General features: G+C 39.4%; 1 protein-coding gene across 2 annotated transcripts in view; it reads left to right on the plus strand.

Moving 5' to 3' along the window:
• Window positions 1-19,757, plus strand: part of Cntnap4 (contactin associated protein-like 4) — a 223,873-nt gene extending 204,116 nt beyond the window's left edge. For both annotated transcript variants that reach the window (XM_013013005.1, XM_013013006.1), the window contains 3 exons: window positions 11,480-11,698; window positions 12,941-13,012; window positions 18,200-19,757. In XM_013013005.1, the coding sequence (XP_012868459.1) occupies window positions 11,480-11,698; window positions 12,941-13,012; window positions 18,200-18,393 (485 nt within the window). In that variant the 3' untranslated portion in view covers window positions 18,394-19,757. The remainder of the gene's footprint in view (window positions 1-11,479; window positions 11,699-12,940; window positions 13,013-18,199) is intronic.
• Window positions 19,758-20,916: the final 1,159 nt, after the last annotated feature.

Raw genomic sequence — 20,916 nt, forward strand, 5'->3', positions numbered from 1 at the left:
TATTTCAAGTTATTTGGCAGTGGAGGGGGGGAGGGTCTTAGAGTTTATCATTCCTCCTCCGATATTTGACACTAACTTGGAGTATTTTGCCCACGATCCTAAACGGAATCCTTTGCTTTTTGACCTTTCCAGTTATTTGTACCTCAATTAATCATTCCTGATGTTCTCTGTATAGAGTCTCAGGATCTTCAGGATGTTTGATTAAACCCATGGGTGAATGATCAAAATATTGGCCCTCTAGAAGGTTAATAGCTCGGTTTATAAATATTTATAGGCTTATAAGTAGTAAGATGAGCACCAAAATTATGTGCTCTTATGCTCCAAACAGTGGAGATACCCTGAATTCCAATGCCTTTCTATTTTACAACAGAGGATGTGATACGATGTGATGTGATATGTGTGTGTGTGTGTGTGTGTGTGTGTGTGTGTGCATGCTCAATCCTACTTTTTTGGAAACTTAAGTGAAAGAATTCCTAGTGAGCCTTGCAGTGGTAATTACACAAATCCAAGTATTTAATACAGACATTTGTACGGTTTGCTCGAAGGATCCATGCAGAGATGAACACATCTGACATGAAATGGTGATTCTGTTTAATTTTGTAGCTTTAAGGTTGATTTAGACTGTGGCCTCTGATGAGCAATTAGCAGATCAGACAATGTGTGCCCAGGAATTCTTGTGTTGAGACTGAATTGAAAATGAATAGAAAGCATGGCTAGACCTTTGGTTAAACTTAGAAAATAGCCAGATGCTTGTGACTCGTGCTTGTGACCCTAGCTGCTCAGGAGGCTGAGATCCGAGGATCGTAGTTCAAAGCTAACCTGGGCAGAAAAGCCTATGAGACTCTTATATCCAATGAACTACTCAGAAAAAGCTGGAAGAGGTTCTGTGGCTCAAGTGTAAAGCACGAGGCTTAAGCACAAAGGAGCTCATGGACGATGCCTGGGTCCTGAGTTTAAACCCCAGGACCAGCAAAACAAAAAACACAGATTTTCCTGGTTGGTCTGGTTTTCAACTGTGATTCTCAGATCTCAGCTTCTTGAGTAGCTAGGATTACAGGAGTGAGCCACTAGTGCCCATCTGAAGTCCTACTTTTATCTTCAAATTTAAAGCTAGTGCTGATGCTCACAATATTTTCTTTTGGTGAGTGGAAGTATGTTAAATGTATTTAACAATAATGAGGGGATTAATTTGTATCCCATGAGGAGGATAGTATTAACTAAATAGGAGAATGACATTTAATATATGTTTTCCTTTTTTGCAAGTGAGTATGAGAGATTAGTGTGGAATTAAAGATGTTAATGTTTTTATTCAAGCTGCATATTATTCAAATGCATATCATTCATGTTGAAAAATAAGATGAAAGTCCAAGCTGAGCTATGAATTTTATAATCTGAATCAATTTATCCTTCCCAAAGTTTGAGTGATCATTTATTTAACTTGTGCCTGAGGTGTGGGTCTTGATAGAGGCTTTGTCATTTGTAATTCAAAGGAGATGAATGACTTATGGTCAAATATTGTGTGTCCTATGAATTTGTTATGGACTGGTAGAGACCAGATTATTGTATCTTACTATAATAACTTATGGTAAAATAGACCAACCAGGTGGTTAAAGATGAGCAAATGTTGGGTGCCAGTGGTTCACACCTGTAATCCTAGCTACTCAGGAAGCTGAGATCTGAGAATCACCATTTGAAGTCAGCCTGGGCAGAAAAGTCCTTGAGAGTCTTATTTCCAATTAACCACCAAGAAGCCAGAGACTGTGGCTCAAGTGACAGAGTACTAGCCTTTGAGCATAAAGCTCAGGCATAGCACTCAGGCCCTTAGTTCAAACTCCAGGACCAACACCAAAGGCAAAAAAGAATAAGGCTAATAATTTTCCAAAGAGCATTGCTCAGTTTTGGTTTATCGATGACTTTAACCAAGCTATTTGAAGAGACTGCTAGTAGCATAAGATTAGAGGCAGACATTTTAAAAAATGAAATGAGCATTTATGTAAGAGACAATGGGGAAGGAGCTTGTTAAGGCTGATTAATACAACTGTGTCTACAGGGGAAGGATAGAGGGACAGAAATGTGTAGAATTCTGAGCCAAGCCTTTGGTGAGCTTTGATGTCAAATTCAGAGTCCTGTATTTCTCCAGATCAATTCTGCTTCAGAAGGCCTGATGTAAGGGTGTCATCCCAGCTCCTGGGAAGGAAATAGATATGAAGATCCATTTTGAAATCAGCTCTTTTTTTTAATTAGTGCCTATTAATTGAATAAAGTGAGCGGTTCCAATAGGATGTTCTCATACATGCATGTAATATGTTGTGATCATAGTCACCTCTTCTATTAGCCTTTCTTACCACACTTCCCCCCACCCTTTGGAAAAAATCTTTCTTGTAATTAAAAAAAATGGGTGCCATTATGACCTTTTCATAAATGGATACGATGCCCTTCCATCACATCCTTTCCCCCTCACCCTCTCTTTTCCCCTGGTACTTTCAGCTGCTTCCCTTCCTCTGGGAAATAATCACCCTTTTATGTTTATGGTTCTTATTCCTTTAGATCTCGATGCCGCATAGGAGAGAAAATGGTCATTATTTGTCTTCCTGTGTCTGGCTTGTCATTTTGTGTAACACGATGATATCCAATTCAATCCATTTTTCCTGCAAATGACATGTAATTTCATTCTTCTTTGTGGCTGAATAATATTCTGTAGTGAATATATATCATGTTTTCTTTATCCATTTGTCTGATGCTGGGCACCAAGGGTGATTTGTGAATGGAGCTACAATAAACATGGGTTTACAGGCATCTGTGCTGTAGATGGACATATGCCAGGATGGGGAGAGCAAAACAATATGGTAGCCCTGTCTTTAGTTTCTTTCGGAAACTCCATATTGACTTCCATAATGTCTGTCTGCAGTATTTTACACCCCTACCAACTGGTGTGAGGGTCCCTTTTTCTCCATATCCCCACCAGCATTTAGTATTGTTTATTTTCTTGGTTAATGCTGTGCTGTCGATTAGGGATACGTGGAATTTCAGTGTTGCTTGGATATACATTTCCTTCATAATTAAGGCACGTTGAATATTTCTTCGTGTGGTTGTTAGCCATTTGAACTCTTGAAAACAGTTATGCATTTCGATTATTTGATATTTTGATGTTTATTTATTTATTTTTGCTAGTCATGGGGCTTGAATTCAGGGCTTGGCCACTGTCCCAGAGCTTTTGAGCTCAAGGCTAGTGCTCTACTATTTTGAGCCACAGCACTGCTTCCAGTTTTCTAGTGGTTAATTGGAGATAAGAGTCTCATGGACTTTCTTACCCAGTCTGGCTTTGGACTGATATCCTCAAATCTCAGCCTCCTGTGTAGCTAGGGTTAGAGATGTGAGTCACCAGTGCCCAGCTTGATGTTCAATATTTTTGAGTTCTTTGTATAGTTTGAATATTAATCCTGTGTGAAAAGAACAGTTATCGAAATCTTCTCTCATTCTGTAGATTGACTCTTGGCTCTGATAATTCTTTCCTTTCATCTGATACAGTCCTGATTGTCAGTTCTTGCTTTGATTTCCTGAGCTATTGGAGTTCAATTCAGGAAGTCCCTACCTAGGTTTATGTCTCTATGTTTTCCTCTACTAATTTCAAAGTTTCATGGGTTAGTGAACTTAAAAGCAAGCTGTAAAATGAAGTGCCAGAATAAGAAATGCATGTCACAATAAGAAAAATAACTCGTCAACCCCATTGCTTGGGAATTTTTTTTTAGTAATTAAAACATCAAGACATCACATGGCTTCATCCTCACAAAGGCCTTGGTTGACTCCAGAGAACTATTTGTGTAGTATGAACTTGTTATCAGTTAGATTCTTAGAATTGTTTTTCTAATCATGAGACCTAAGCATAGATCAGAAGTATGACATTCATGATGCTCAAAGAAATGCACTACCTCATTTGATTTTACTTCCTTCTTTAGTGTGGGCATTGGCGTTTGAACTTGAGGTCTTGAACTTGCCCTCTATCACTTGAATCCCTAATCCTTATGTTTTTAGTTTGTTTTGTGGATATAGTTTACCTGCTAACTTGGCCTGGGCTGTCCTTGGACTGGGATCCTTCTACTTCTACCTCCTGGGTAGCTGGGCTTACAGGTGTGCAGCACCATGCCTGGCTATCTCATTTTAATTATAGAGCAAGTGACAAGGTGGAAATGGGCATTTTTGTCAAAGCACACATAATCATGAGCGTGTGATCTCTGTGGGTTGGCCAAGCATATTTCCCTGACAATGGTATCCCACACCTCGATTTCACTCGGCAGTCAAGCGTGATGAGATGCAGAACTCTGCTGACACCTCAAAAAATGCCTGTGATAAAAGCAAAAGTCATCTCAGAAAAAGTGTATTTTCAGGTGACAAACCTAGACAGCCTGATTAAGGCAATGGCAAAGCCAAAATCATTACTAAAATAGAGCTAGGGGTTATCTATGCCCTTAATTGTTACGATGTTTAACACGAAGCTGCGCTAGGAACACATTAAAAAAGTAAAGCCATGATGAGATGTTTCTGCTAATAGATTAGTAAATTGATTAAACAATGGGCAAGGCTGGGAAGGAGAGAGGAAGATATAATTGTGGAGAGGGCACGGCCACAGCCAGAAGGTACTGGATGGTTCTGACAGGTAATCCTAGCATCTCAGCATAAGAACAGCCACATTTAGATTCTGCCAGTGTTGCAATGTGTGTGTGTGTGTGTGTGTGTGTGTGTGTGTGCGCACGCGTGTGCTCACTAATAGTAGGGCTTGGACTCAGGGTCTTGTCTCTTGCTTTCCTTTCTTGTTCAAGTCTGCTGCTCAAGTCTGGTACTCTACCACTTGACTCACACCTCCATGTCTGAGTTTTTACAGGTTAGAGGTAAGAGACTCAGGGATTTTTCTGTCCTAGCTGACATTAAGCCATGATTTTCAGATCTCAGTCTTTGGAGTAGTTAAGATGACAGGCATGAGCCACTAGCTCCCTGGTTCTGTGTATTCTTAGCACCATTTAATAATGTGAACTACAAATGATCTCCTCTTGCTTCATCTCTGCTATGTATGTCAATGGTGATTGGAGTGAAATATTGTTGTCAAAGTCCAAACGCATCTGTAGAATTGAGTATTGGAGGATGGAAGGAAAGCAATCGCTTTTATTTTCCCATTTCTCATAAAGAGGCAGGCAGCCTGAGATCATTTCTTTATTAAATAAGTTGTTTACAACCTGCCTAAGTTCCAGTGTCAAAGTGAATGATTCATCCATGAGTCCCATTAAATAAAACATTTATGAGGAAGATTATATAAAAAGAGATTTCCCTAAGACACCATTAATCAAAGGAGGTATTTGGGTATAGATTGTGTTGCTAGTTTATTAAGCCTTTTATTGGGTTGCAACTATATTTCATGAAAAACAAATTTCAATTAAGATAATTATATTATCTAAAAGCTTCATGGACCCTTCCAATAGGAAAATGTGCTCATGCTCCAATATAATTTAACCCATTGTAAGACTTTCTAAAGTATCATCATTAAAAACCAAATGAAAGTCAGGTGCTGCTAGCTCACGTCTGTAATCCTAGCAATTCAAGCGGCTGAGATATAAGGATTACAGTTCAAAGTCAGCCCAGGTAGAAAAGTGTGTGCGACTCTTACCTCTAACTACAAAAACAAGCTGGAAGTAGAGCTGTAGCTTAAATGGTAGATCACCAGCTTTGACTGGTGATCCAGAGTCCAGGCCTGAGTTCAAGCTCTAGGACTGGGACACCCACAGAAAAGTTCAAGTTCATGATCAGTATTACTTCTGATGTCAACTATGCAATGGCCGGTGAACACTGACAATCGGAATTGGTGTAGTCCAGAGCCAGGGGTGAGAAAAGCCAGGGTGTATCACACCCCCCAGATTGTTAGTTCTCCACCACTCATGGGCTGTCTCTCTTCCATTTGCCTCTGAGATCCCATACTTGTTGTAATAGGAATTCCCGAGGTCTGTCCGTGGGCTGGTTTTTATGTTGGCAGAGCTTTCTCAGATCTCTGGACATTAGTTTTGGTATATTGGAAGGCAATGAGGCAGGGGGATCGTTTGTTTCTTCTGAGATAACAGAGCAGGAGTTACACTGGGACTTGTGCCTTGGAGATTTAGCAGATGGGAATGAAATAGCCATGTGGTCTGAGAAAAGGGCGGTGCTTGCTCAGTCTCCCCAGGACAGCTGGAGGGGCCATCTTTAACCTCAAGGAGATTTTAAGGAAAAGCTGTTTCCAAAAGCCAAGGGATCCGCCTCATAAAATTCAATTTCTTAAAGACATTTTGATTTTGTAAATACCTTGTCAAATTATACTTCAGCTGAGACTTTTTTTTTCCTGAAAGCAAAAGAGGAAGTATAGGTTGCCTTGACATTACTACCCATCAATAACTTCTGTATTAATTAGGGTTTGCAGATTATATCTCCGAGAAGTTAAGTTTGGCAGTGGAATAACCTTTCATAATAAACTTTTCTTTTTATCTGCATGGCATTTATTTTCTGCTTTGCTGGCTTTCATTTTTTTTTTCTCCTCACTAATTCTTTTTCTGTTGAGGGCTTGGTGTAATTGTCTAGCATGGTAAGCATTCATTGCTTGGTTTTCTCCCTGGCTGCTTCTTTGATTCATTGTGCCGCTTTTGTGGTTAGCTTTCTTCATCTTTATCTCAGTGGATTGAAGATACTGAGATCCCTTGTAAAAATGGCCCCCTTCTCACTGGTCTGACATTACAGCCAGGCATATTTGTTTTCTGGGTTTCGCTCTTGTTAATTGTGGTGGCTTCTGAGAGCCCTAGAGAATGTTGTAAAGTACTTCTTGTAATTGTTCCTACATTTACTGTCATATCTTCCCAGACACACCCCCTTCTTTGTAATAGAAAGACACCCGATCAAATTCTAATTTCTCAGTACTCCATTTTTCTTGTAGAGCTTTTGTTAAATGGGCTTTTCTTTACACAGGCGGAAGTTATTCCCTTTCTTGGCATATGCAATGGAAGCTTATTTTTTTAATGGACAAGAACACCCAAAAATCACAGTCTATTTGGAATTTTTATGATCAGAAACATAGGAAATACTATTGCCTTATCATACTTCGGTGAAGCAGAGGACAATTCTTTCCCTTGCTTTCTCTTTTCTAGCTTTTTTTTAACGCCAGGTTAACATTTCAGGAATCACGTAATAGGAAAGATGGCTGGGCCCTGGTGGCTTCTGCCTATATTCCTGGCAACTCATGAGGCTGAGATCTGAGGATCACAGTTCAAAGCCCGCAGGGACAGCAGTGTCCACGAGACTCTTATCTCCAATTAACTAACAAAAATCTAGAAGTAGACTTTTGACTTAAATGGTAGAGCACCAGACTTAAGCATAAAAGTAAACAAGAGTACGTGGTCCTAAGTCCAAGTCCCAGTTCTGGCACAAAAGAGAAAACTAAGCAAGATAAGTATTTTGGTTTGTTAGTTTTATAGCATAATTGTCAAAGCAGATGCACGATGCGTGTATTTCTAAGGCTTGAGTTACATAGCAGCAACTTCGGGGGGTAAAGCTAGTCACACTTTTTCTGTTTTATTTTCTCAAAAGTGGATTCTTAAAAGGATTAAAACTGCTTAAAAGTATTCAACATCAACCAAAGGGGAGAGAGAAACCAAACAATCAGAATGATTTCTTAACCACATAAAACTACTCAAGGAGACAGAAAATGCCACATAGGACTCTTAACAAGGGTCATTTAAGAACATAATAAAGCAAAAAAAATATGAGTGGATTTTAGTTGAGAAAAAAATCAACTAAAAATCAACTAGAAAGAATAATCTTTATTCAATGAAAAAACCTTTGGCTTACACAGAAATCAATCATACAAGGATAGACACCAAAAGAGAAAAATCTAATCATTTGGATAATAATAATAATATCCAGTATGAGAAACTAATGGACAAACAGGGACAAAATAATGGACAAAGGGACACAGAAGATAAAATTGAAACAAGAGTTGCCTGCACAACCTATGAAAAATTTCCAAGCTAAAATACTTTGTGTGTGAATTCATAGGGCTCATCATGTCCCTTGAAGATGATGGAGAAAAACACGAGATAAAAATGAACAAGAAAGGAAAAAAATAAGAATATGACAAATATTAAAACAGAAAAGAAGAAGAAATAACAGAGCCAACAAGTGCAGCAGTAATATTCATGCAGTATTAAGAAGAAACAGGTCCATTGGACCAAGGAATCCTTAAAATAAACACAAAAGAGAACCCAATCCATCAAGATAACTTCCTCTTTCACACACACTCCATCACAGTGGCCAATCTACTTTTCTTTGCCCCACAGCATTATCGCTGTTCAAAATTCTCATTTACTTTCTGTTTCTATGTTTATTATCTGTCCTCTCCGCTCAAATGCAAGATGTGAGATTTGTAGGAAATCCAGTTCCTGTATTCTTCTCCCTGGAAACACTAGCATTCATACAAAAGGCAAAATGCCTTCCATTGGTAAATGTGAGGTTTTTAAAAGAATGTGCTTTGTATCAGATTTCCATCAAGAAAATGAATTTTGGCTATTTACATTTATTTTTCTGACTCGAAGATATGATTATTTAAAAAAGCTTGTCGAATTTTTATTCATCATCTTAATCTTCTTGTAGAAGAAATGGGAAGAAACACTGCTCTGATTAGGGTGCTATTAAAATGTATTTACTTTTACAAATGACATCAACACAAAACCTCCCAAAGCAAGAATGCTATTTTTCCTAAGCTACATGTAGTTTTGAATTTATAGCTTGACTTTCTTATCCAGGAAGAATGGCTGCAGCACCCACTTCAGATTCCTAAATCCACACATGCTCCAGGGTCTTATGTAGACTGGTGTAGAATTGAGAACCTGTAAATATTACCAGATGTTTGAAATCATCTCTAAATTATCATGACACTCAAAAAATGCAGATATGATGCAAATAATGGTTATCCTATAGTGTTCCGAGAACAATAATAAGGAAAAGTCTTTATATACTTAGTATGGATGCCATTTTTTAACAAAATGTGTTTGATCCAAGTGTGGCTGGTTGAAAGGTAAGCCATGGCTCTTGGAGGACTGAGCAGACATCCACTCATGATTCACGACTCATCTGGTCCTAACTCACCCGTTCAGGATTCATCCATTCATCACTGAGTCACAGAGAGATGGCTGTGATGGTAGGCTCAGTGGTCCTTTGGGTCTTTGCCCGTAGATGAAGTGCTTCACCCTATACTGGAAGCGTAGAGTCAGCTATCTGCTTCAGGACCTCATGATGTGCTTTGTGAACCAGAGTGTTATCCCTCAATGTTGCCTCTGTATGGAGAGATATAAGAATCCTATGGGGAGGGTGCTCTATGTGTGTCAGACCCTCTGAATTTGAAAACCTGCATTCCACTTTCCTGCTAATTAATGAGCGATACATGCCTGGATATTAAAGTCCTTTCTTTTCTTTCTTTATTTTAAGAAAAAAAAGATCCATTAAGTCTTTCCATGGCTAGTGTGGAGATCTCTTGGGTTAATGCACACATGCTTCTAAGTATAGATAATTAAGAATGATACAATGAACTTTCTGGAAGTGATTAAAGGGCACAACAGAAAAATGATGCCGTCTCTTTAATCTTTTGTTTTCTTTCATAGAGATTGACTCTCCTGATATTAAATGACTAATCAGTATGTCTCAGCATTAGGTATAAATTATGAATGAAAATGGAGCCAACAGAAAGTATTCTTCAAAATTATCTTTACAGCTTGTAGGGAGAGGGAATTGGGGGGGGTGAAAATGAAGGAGGGGTACCACTGTTCAAAAAGAAATATACCCATGACCTTACCTACATAACTGTAACCCCTCTGTACATCACCCTTACAAAAATTTTTTTTAAAGAAGAAGAAACTGTTCTTCAAACACTAGAACAGCAGGCTTGGAGCTGAGGAGTTAAGATATTTAATATTACCTTTAAAAAAGACCTTGAAACTCACTTCCCCAATAAAAGCTAAAATTAAACGAAAAGTTAAAATGACACAGCAGAAGATCTAAGTGCAGAGAAGGAAAGACTCTGTGCGCCATCAAAGTCGCTTCTGAGCAAAAGGACCTCGTGACTTTTGTCTCCAACTGGATGAGGTCCAGCACCAAATGCCAATGCCCTGTGTAACCCTTGGCAAATCATTAAAATTCTGAACCTAAGTCTCACACATGGATGTGGCTGGAATGTGATACTCGTCTAGTGCCTACTGCAACATTCAAATAGGAACATGCACATTCCTCACAGCAGTGCCCAGTACACATATGCACTCCATGAATATTTAATACCTATGTTGCTGTTATTGTTTTAAAGAGACAAGAAGTAAAATTTGCCAGTGCTCACCTATTGGCGATGTAGGAAAAACTAGTCAGACTATTTCATGATTATTTTGGGTGCGTGATAGGCTGATAGTATTTGTACCTTAAAAAACTCTGCAATGCAGTCATTGTATTCAAGGTATGCTATGTAGAGAATGAACTGTGTAATGTGTGGGTAGAGACAGGAGGAGAAAGTGGGGGGCATGAAGGGCTGACCCAGAAGCATTGCACTCATAAGCTGATTTACGGAATTGTAACCCCTTTATACTTAATAACAGTAATAAAAAAACCCTCTACAATAAATTCCCTTTATTTTGATTTTAGGCTTGCTAAACAGCTGCTATATAGGTTAGAGTCTTAGCTGTCAAATTATACATTAGTATGTGGGCATTTAAAACAGTCCAAAATGAACTAAATTGTTGTTAACAGGAGCAGGAGTTATCTACCTAAAGTAGCACAAACATTTTTGAATGAATCAGCTGTAATTGAAACAAAGAGAACATTCAGTGGGCTATGACAGTTTTCAGTGTTGAACCTGAGCAACCAATGACCTTGCACTATGACCTGTGGCACCAGCAGCCTGGCAGGCTTGGGTTGCATCTTAAAGTACCAGAAAGCTTTCAGCCAGGCCAAATTTTCAGGTCCAGCAATTGACAAGGGAACTGTAGAAAGTCATTTTCCCTCCCATGTATCTTCGGTTATTTTCATGGCTTATCTCTCAAGAAAAAAGGAAGAAAGAAACACACACACACACACACACACACACACACAAGCCAGTTGAGCATGATTTCTACCTCTAGGACATATCTCGTGATACTATTGCCTACAAACCAGCTCACAAATGTATTTTAATGATCTCTTTTTAAAATGAAAATGTCCCCTTCCACTCATACCCTCCCTTATTCTTGCTGAGGGCATATTAACAGAGTTGGTTCTCTGTCTCTTCAGTAGCAATACTTGCTAACGATGTTCATGAGCTTGGGATCTCTTCTGTTGACAAAGACAAGAAGAAGCCCTGTTGCTCTGGGTTTACCGTGACTGGATTTCCTGCTATGTGGTGTTGTCTAATTGCACACATCACTCTTACTAACATGGCGTTTCTTTGGGTTTACAGAACACAGTGGTGTGGACCAGGACACAGCACTGGCTGCGGCCCAAGGCTTCACCGGCTGCCTCTCGGCGGTGCGGTTTGGCCACGTAGCTCCTCTGAAGGCTGCTCTGCACCCCAGCCACCCCGCCCCCGTCACCATCACAGGACATGTGACCGAGTCCAGCTGTGTGGCCCAAGCCGGCACAGATGCCACCTCAAGGGAAAGAACCCATTCATTTACAGGTGACTAGAGAGGGTACCTCCACCACACACCCAGTCACCAACACAGGCTCCCCACTAGACCTGGGCAAGATGATTTTTATTGTGATGCTACTCCATTCAGGAGATGGTTTCTGAACATTGGTTTTCATGTTCAGGTGTCTTTCTCCTTTCTTTGCCAGAGTTGTATCGTTTCCATTGCAGTTGCTATTGGTTAAAGAGAAAATGACGGAGACCCTGTATTCATCTTTATCCTTCTATTTGTGTGTGTGGGGGTGTGTGTGTTGTTATTGCCAGTCCTGGGGCTTGAACTCAGGGCCTGAGCATGGTCCTTGAACCTCTTTGTAATCAAGGCTAGTACTCTACCACTTTGAGCCACACATCCACTTCCAGATTTTTGAGTGGTTAATTGGAGATAAGAGTCTGATGGACTTTTCTGCCCGGGCTGGTTTTGAACCTTGATCCTCAGGTCTTAGTCTCCTGAGTAGCTAGGATGACAGGCGTGAGCCACCAGTGCCTTCTATTTTTGTTTAAAACATTTATCTTTTGCTGTTGTTGTTGTTGTTGGGAGACCAAGATTCAAATGCGGTACCTGACACTTTGCCCTTTGGCTGATGCTCTACTAACTGAGCCATGCCTCCAACCCCAAGTTGGTTATTTCTTTTCTTTTCTTTTTTGTGTTTTTGTTTAAAACATTATGAATCTTTCTTGTCCTTCCTAACCTGTCCCTCTCTTCCTTCTTTTTGTACCTCAGGAATCTTCTTCCTGTTCTTCCTCCTGCTCTTCCTCTTCTTCCTTCTATTCTTCCTCCACATGCTCTTACCCTCCCCTATCTCTCCTCCTCCTCCTTCTCTTTCTTCTCCTTCCTACCTCTCCATTTCCTTCTCCTCTTCCTTTTCCTCCTCCTTTTATTTCTTATCTTGAGGGTTGAACTCAGGACCTCTTGCTCCACCATTTGAACCATATTCTTTTTTTGGGGGGGTTCAGTCATGGGGCCTGAACTCTGGGCCTGGGCGCTGTCCCTCAGCTCTTCAGCTCAAGGCTAGCACTCTACCACTTGAGCCACAGCACCACTTCTGGCTTTTTTCTTTTTGCTTATGTGGTGCTGAGGAATCGAACCCAGGGCCTCAGGCATGCAAGGCTAGCGCTCTACCACTTGAGCCACCTTCCCAGCCCCATTTGAACCACATTCTTAGTGAGTTTTTCAAACTTTCTTCTCTTTATTTGTCTGTATCATCCTTGACCCCTTTCATACTTTAATTGCAGATCATTCTGGAACACTGGATGACAGAGAACCTCTCACTAATGCCATCAAAAGTGACTCTGCTGTCATTGGAGGTAATGGGAAGCAGGAGAGGGCCAATGATTAACCTTTATTATCATTATAATAATGGTGAAGGGCTGAGATGTAGCTCATTGGCACAGTGCTTGCCCAGCAGGTGCGAAGCTTCAGGTTTGATACCCAGTACCATAAGAAAAACCCTAATAATGATGAAGACTCAGGCTCATAAAATGATGAAGAATCCATATACACACCAAGTGCCAGACCACTGAATTGAGAGGGCAAAGGGGCCTTTTACTATTGGGGCTAGATTGTTTCATGGAATCTTCCAGAATTCTTTCTTGGCTTCCTTGGAAATCTGCAGTAGAGTTATTGACAATTTTTCTAAAGCATCACACTCAAAAAATAGTTGCAATACAATAATAACAAATAGTATTTAGCCCCAAAGTGGCCAACTGTAAACCCAAGGGAACACTGAATATATCCGAGGAAATGTTATTTTTTTTCTGGTTTCTTCGGCATATCAGTGTTCATGTAAAAAGCAAGGCAAATCTCCAGTTAAGATTAGAAGTATATGTTGTATTGATACATATTAAAGTTGGATATTTGCAAGGTTTCGCTACTCCAGTCAATGAACATGATACTTTTAATCATATTTTTAAACAAATATAAAGTGAATAGCTTAAATGTTTCATTGCAGTTTTAAGTTTATTTATTTATTTTGTGGCTGTGAGGGTACTGGGGCTCAGACTCAGGTTCTAGGCACTGTCCCTGAGCTTTTTCACTCAAGGCTGATGCTCTTCCACTTGAGTCATAGTTCTACTTCTGGATTTTTGGTGACTAATAGGAGATAAGAGTCTCATAGACTTTCCTGTCCTGCCTGGTTTTGAACTGCAATCCTCAGATCTCAGTCTCCTGAGTAGCTAGGATTACAGGCATGAACCACTCACTGGTGCCTAGCCACAACAACTTAAAAAATAATCTCCCTGATAATGTGATAACATCTTCTCTGAGGTATAATTTATTCAAAACCAACTCCAGAAATAACCCATTTTTTTCTTCTTGATTAATGTTCTTAAGATGCTATTAATCAGATTACTGAAATGTTAAGTGGCTTAGCTTTTCTCCACAGTCTGAATATGATATGGACACATCACAGTAAATAATTATTTCATCACATTAAAATGGCTTTTCATATATGTGAAAATTTTTATATTGGATCTAAGGGAACTAAGTTATATATTCCTACTTACCTAGACATGAACTTTCTTCATGGAGTTACAATTTTATTTAAACACTGAGTAGTGCTGGTAAAAACTTTGTGCTCATTTTTCTTTCTGTACCTTTTATTTTCCTCAATCCCAATGTGTAAATTGAAGATACATGAAATAGAATTTCCATTTGGTCATCTGACAAAAAATATTTTAAAAAATCAAGCATAAAAATCTGTGATTTAATGTTCTATGGTAAGAGCATGCTTAAAGCTATAGGATTCACAATTTACTCAGCATTTTCAACTAAGATTTCTAGTCAAACACAATCTCCTGATAGTGTTGATACTATGCGTTCAGCTAGTATGGGTCTAGGGGAGTTAGATATTGAGGTAATGAAAATAGAGAATATTGTAGAGACAAAATAATTTCATCTTTAGGTGTCTATTGTTGCTCTGTGCAAAGGTCATTTCCAAGATGAAGAGAGTTAAATATGGTATCAGACGTGCTGAAAAGTCATTCTATTATTATTTTAGAACAAAGTAGATTACGTTCACCTGTGAACTACTCCCTCAGCGCGCATGCGTGAAAAGGAGACAGGCAGTTTGGAGCACATGCCCTTGGGGACCTCGCCAGCTTCCATTCGACCAGTGCTATCTGCTTTTGATCTTTTCGGGAACAGAAGCAGCTGGCAAAGGCCATCTAAATTCAGAAGGCCTCATCTGGACCAGGTGTAATTTTTCTGCTAAATCACACTGGATGATCCTCGTGTGTGTTCCTCCATCTGGTCGACCTGGGTTAGAACGTTGCCTGTTGTCTAGTTCCTCATAAATTGCACCCCGCCTGTAGCCACAATGAATCCATTTAAGCATTTTACAAACTGGTTAATGTCCCTGTGCTCTCAATGTTCCACGATCTATTTCTTTACCTTATGATAAGTAAGGAGGTTAAGGGAGAGTTGATTTAATAAGACGTTTCAAAGGGATGATGCAGATCTTCTAGAATGTTTGGGACCCGGCTACCCAGATATAGATAGAGAGCTGGAGATAGGAGAGGGAAAAAAAGCATTATTGTTTCTTCATAAGGACCTATTTGCAAGAATGCTGTGATTGCGGCATTGTAGAGTAGCTATCCATATTTCACTTAGAATATTTTATTATTTTGTACTTTCGTATTTTTGGTCCAACAGCTGAGGTCAATGTCTTTCCTGAGTACAACAGATTATGATAAAGAAACATATCCAAATTAAAAGGGATAAATCACATATAGTCAGCAGACAAGTTGAGAGACTGCCTTTGATTTCTTTTCTTTTCCTTTCTTTTCTTTTTTTTTTTTGGTCAGTCATGGGGCTTGAACTCAGGTTCTCGGTGCTCTTCCTGATCTTTGTGCTCAAGGCTAGCACTCTACCTCTTGGAGCCACCACTCCACTTCTGGTTTTCTGATGGCTAATTAAGGATAAGCTTTTCCTACCTGGGCTAGCTTTGAACCGCAACCCTCAGATCTCAGCCACCTGAATAGCAAGGATTATAGACACGAGCCACTGGTGCCCAGCCTGTCCCTGATTTTATTTTTTTTACTGTATGAATGTTCTATCTGCTAATATTGGTGACTAACTAATGACCACATTGACATATCATCTGCTTCAGCATTTACTGACTGGTAAGAACCTTAAATCTTTGACTTGATTGGATTTCATTATAGTCACATACATTTATTTAATTAAAATTTTTTTTAGTGATACTAGAGTTTGAACTCTGACCTTTGCCCTTGCTGGGCATGCTTTTACCTCTGAGCCATGCTTTCAGGGGCTGAGTCTGCTTTATGTAAGAGTGGAGTCTTAGTAACACTCCATGTTACGATTTTCATAGTACCTATTTTTGTTAAGAGGCCCTCTACTCATTCATCAAAGTGTTTTTAGACGTGAGGGAATTCTCACACTCCCGATGCCAGACAGAAACTTGCCAAATTCTATTTTTATTGAACAACTAGAATTTTAGCATTGGTAACATCTGCTGCTAGTTGTGTTTTTCCCCCTTGAAGAGACAGATTTGCTTCATTCATCTTAGAAAATACTCAGCAAGGTCCTCACATCAGAATGACTATACTTTCCCTGGTCCTTTCTCCACATAAATGAGACACGAAAAACATCATGCAGTTCATGACTCCAGTATTCACACAGTACTGGCCCCAGGGTCGGCAACTTCCCTCAGAATGTACCAGAAGTGCTTTACGTATATTTTCCACTTCAGCGCATAAAACGTTGAAAAAGAATTGTAGTCAAGGGCAAGATTTAGTAACATGAGTAAGTTTTCCTACTTAATCAAGGACACTCAAATGAAGCTGGATTTTACCTGGCAGTGTGCTTACTTCTCTGTATGAACTCAAAGAGGAAAATTACAATTTGTAACAGTCCTTGTCTTCATTTGTGCTAAGAGCTAGGAATTTCACCTTGATTTGTTTTATACCATCATTGGAAGTTTAAAGGATGATGATTTTGTTGTTGTTGTTGTCTGTTGTGGGCCTTGAACTCAGGGCCTGAGAGCTGTCCCTGAGCTCTTTTGCTCAAAGCTAGTGCCCTGCCACTTTGAGCCACAGCTCTAGTTCTAGTTTTTGAGTGGTTAATTGGTGATAAGAGTCCCACAGGGACTTTTCTGCCTGGGCTGGCTTTGAACCATGATCTTCATATCTCAACCTCCTGAATGGCTAAGATTACAGGTGTGAGCCACAGGCTTCTGGCTCATGAAATCAAGTTTAATCCTTTGAATCTCCTCCTAAAGTCCCAGGGTTGACAGAAGCTTGTCAATCATACCTGAGGATCATTCATCACCAAGAATAACCATACGCTGAGGATACCTTTAAGTGAGGCTAAGAATCCTAGTGCTTGAAACTTTTGTTTGTAAACCTGAAGTTTCAAAAACCAGTTCTCCTCATATGCAAGCAGTTTGTGTGTGTGTGTGTGTATATACATATACATATATATAATGTATATATATTCTATTAGAGTTATTCAATGACATGATCCATTCAACAGCTAATGAGGAGAATGATGAAGAGATATCGTTGATCAAGATGCAGTGCTCATAAATTGACCTGTTGAAACTCCCTCCTTTCTTTTTGCTAGTCCTGGAGCTTGAACTCAGGACCTTGGTGACCTTGAAACGTTTTGGCCTCAAGGCTAGCACTCTACTATTAGAACCATAACACCACGTCTGGCTTTTTCTGAGTAGTTTATTGCCTTTTTCTGCCCGGGCTGGCTTGGAACCATGATCCTCAGATCTTAGCCTCCTGAGTAGCTAGGATTACAGGCAGGGGCCACTGCTGCCTGGCTTTTCTGTGGAAGCCTTTTTGTGTAACTAAAGACAATAATAAAAAGAAAATAAATTTAATTGAAATGGTTCAACATTTAATCATAAACATATCATCTATTAATTGTTTTGAGATATTAATATATTTTATAATTTAAAAATAATGAAAACTTCTCTATGAAGTAGTCTTAGAGATCATCAGGTCATATTTTGTGTTATACATGAACTCATTAAATAGACCAAAGAGACCCAGCACTGGGAGCTCACACCTGTAATCCTAGCTATCCAGGAGACTGAAATCTGAGATTTGCAGTTCAAAGTCAACCCAAGGAGAAAAGTCTATGACATTCAGTTAACTAGCAAAAAGCCAGAAGTGGAGCTGTGGCTCAAGTGGTAGAGGGCCAGCTTTGAGTGAAAACGCTACGCAAGATCTCGAGGCCTTGATTTTAAGCCCTGTTACCGGCACAATCAATCAACGGATGCATCAATCAGTAGCATAGATGGTGCATGCAGAATAAGCAGATGTTGACAGATTCCAGAAGAAACTCAATGCATTCTGTTATTTCTTGAATGAGAAATGCTTGAAGTTGTCCTGTTTAGAATTTCTATGCTGTAGAGGCTTGATTGAAGTGGAAAATAATTTTCTAAGCACTGCTGAAGCCATGCAGTCAACACGGCTTGCTTTCCACCGGAGGTTCTGACTTTGTGTCTCTTCTCTCTCATCTAGGTTTGATAGCTGTCGTGATCTTTATCTTGCTCTGCATCACTGCCGTAGCCATTCGAATTTATCAGCAGAAAAGGTTATACAAAAGAAATGAGACAAAAAGGTCAGAAAACGTAGACAGTGCCCAGGCTGTTTTGAAAAGCGAGCTTAATATACAAAATACAGTCAATGAAAATCAGAAAGAGTACTTCTTCTGAATGACAGCTCATATCCGAGTCCAAATGAGGACAGTTGATTTTAATAGCCAGGGGACCTCAATGGACAAGAACTGTTCTTATGCTGAATGTTCAGGCAATGGATTTTTTCCCCCAACACACGTCCAGGCTTGGGATGGCTCTGAGAGTCTTCATCCAGTGACATACTTCCCACTGCAATCATTCTGTGTCACTACGGAACTAGAGATTGTTCTTCATTTACAACTCTGATCTCTAACAAGGTTCACTGAATGACTGACCGCACTGAAAACTGTAGCCTTTGTGTCCACGGTGTAAAACCTAAATGTTGTTAGAGGTAAGAAATCGAAATTGGACTATAATGACCTGGCTTTCTTTGAGAACATATTCTGTGTTTGCTTTAGTCTTCTCATGGTGTTGCTCATAGACCTGGAAATGCTTGTAAGATCCTGTTTGGCTGGTGTTTGCATCCTAATGGCCAAGAGTATATAAAGCCCTTTTGCCTTTCTCTGTATTCCATTCAATACACCAATCATCTGGGGAAAAATGTTTTGTTGTCTTTGGCTTGTGTATATCGCTCTTTCTCTGTTTGACTCTTCCTAATGGTTTTGAACACATTTGGTTTTGAGTGTCTGGCTTTGACTCTGAATATGAGATTTATATGTAACCAAACCAAACCAACCAAACCCTAGACAGTACAGTGGGTTTTTTAAATCAGTATGTGATGTCTTACCTTTCCAGAGTTTTCTGTTTAATTTGTTATCATTGCTTGATGGTGGCAATAGTTAAAATCCCAAATAATACCAATTTCCCAAAGACTATAAATTGTTTTCAATTAAACCTGTTGATACAAAAAATTCTTCACACAGCAAAGGCATTCTTTTTAATGACAACCATAATACCTCAAAGGAAATATACTTCTGAGAATATTTTCCCAGAACTTTTAAGTCAGTTTTTTTTTTGCTAGGGTATTATTTCTGTTTTTCTAAAGTTTATCATCAATTTTCCTTTGATCTCCCATGATTATATTCCATGGGCCATCTTCTTATAGATTAGCAGAAAAGAGACAAATTCAAGTGTAAGCTTTTCATCCCCTATTTTAACATACAACTCCCTTTAGGCATGAATTTTGATGTTCAGCAACCTCCAGTATATATTCTTTGAAATAAGAAAAAACCATACCCCAATCTCTGAACAACTAGTAGAGTAAGTAAAAGATGTGCACTCTAAGGGAAGTTAGCCTATTATAAGATCTGTACCAAACCTATCATTCTAGTCCCTAGGATGGTAATAATAGTTTTTGAAAGAATACCCAAATCCATATGTCACTAACAACTCCTGTCTAATTGGAGAATATTTATGTACTAGGAGATCAAAGAATTATCAGTATCTTTTTTTGGGGGGGGCTCCGGTCATGGGACCTGAACTCTGGGCCTGGGCGCTGTCCCTCAGCTCTTCAGCTCAAGGCTAGCGCTCTACCACTTGAGCCACAGCGCCACTTCCCGCTTTTTTCTTTTTGCTTATGTGGTGCTGAGGAATCGAACCCAGGGCCTCAGGCATGCAAAGCAAGCGCTCTACCACTGAGCCACCTTCCCAGCCCCAGTATCTTTACGGAACTCTTACAATGATTATTATTGAGACCATGTAAACAGGATACTTACATGGAACTATCTTTGAGTTTCTGTAAGCCAAATGAAATAATAAAGGCACTTTAGTAACCATTTTCATTGCCTTCAAGTGCCTCCCAAGCACAAATTATATTTCTTGATTTATGTGTGCCAGGAAGCTTGGAAATAATGTAAAATCAGCATCGCTATCATCTTACTCCCTGTCTCACCTTGCTGACTCTTCTTTAAAACCTGCCTGTCTATATCCATATTGATGTCTCTGTAATTGCTCGACTAAATGTTAAAGGACCCAAATGAACAGTTGATAAAAGACCTATGTTGGTAAATGGCCTTCAGATAAAAATTTATATATATAGATATATACATATGTATGTATATATGTCAGACAACCTGTGGTGGCAAGAGAAGGATTTAACATAGAAGTGATAATATTTGATGTTAAAAAATGCAACAGTCATCACAGCTGTGAATCTCTCACAAGTAGTTGTTTTAGTTCGTGGTGGTATTGCTCTTGTTTATAACTGGAATGTGGCCGGGTGCACAGACGGAGAAGCTGCACAGCCTTGTGTTTGCACTGCCCGAGACAGCAGTGTCCAGCTGTCCCAATGCATTGACACATGACTCTGATTTCCCAGTTTGTTATCCGCTCCTTCCTTTGTTTCTTAATAAAATGGCGCTTTGAAATAAAATGCAAACTATATTTTCAGAGATGTTGTATACAAGTTTAAAATTAGGGAGTCACACAAGATTTCTTTTTCTTAAAATAGTGGGGGAAAAGATGTGCAGATGTTTGCCTTCTTTATTGTGATTGTGTATGCGTACGCACACTTGAGTTTGTGTGTTAAAACTGTTAGATAGACTTAGTGATGGTCGTGAACTATGAACCAATATTGTAGTGATGTGTTTTTCCTCTGAATTG

Source organism: Dipodomys ordii, unplaced genomic scaffold (assembly GCF_000151885.1).
Source record: "Dipodomys ordii isolate 6190 unplaced genomic scaffold, Dord_2.0 Scaffold18, whole genome shotgun sequence".
Taxonomy (NCBI): Eukaryota; Metazoa; Chordata; class Mammalia; order Rodentia; family Heteromyidae; genus Dipodomys; species Dipodomys ordii.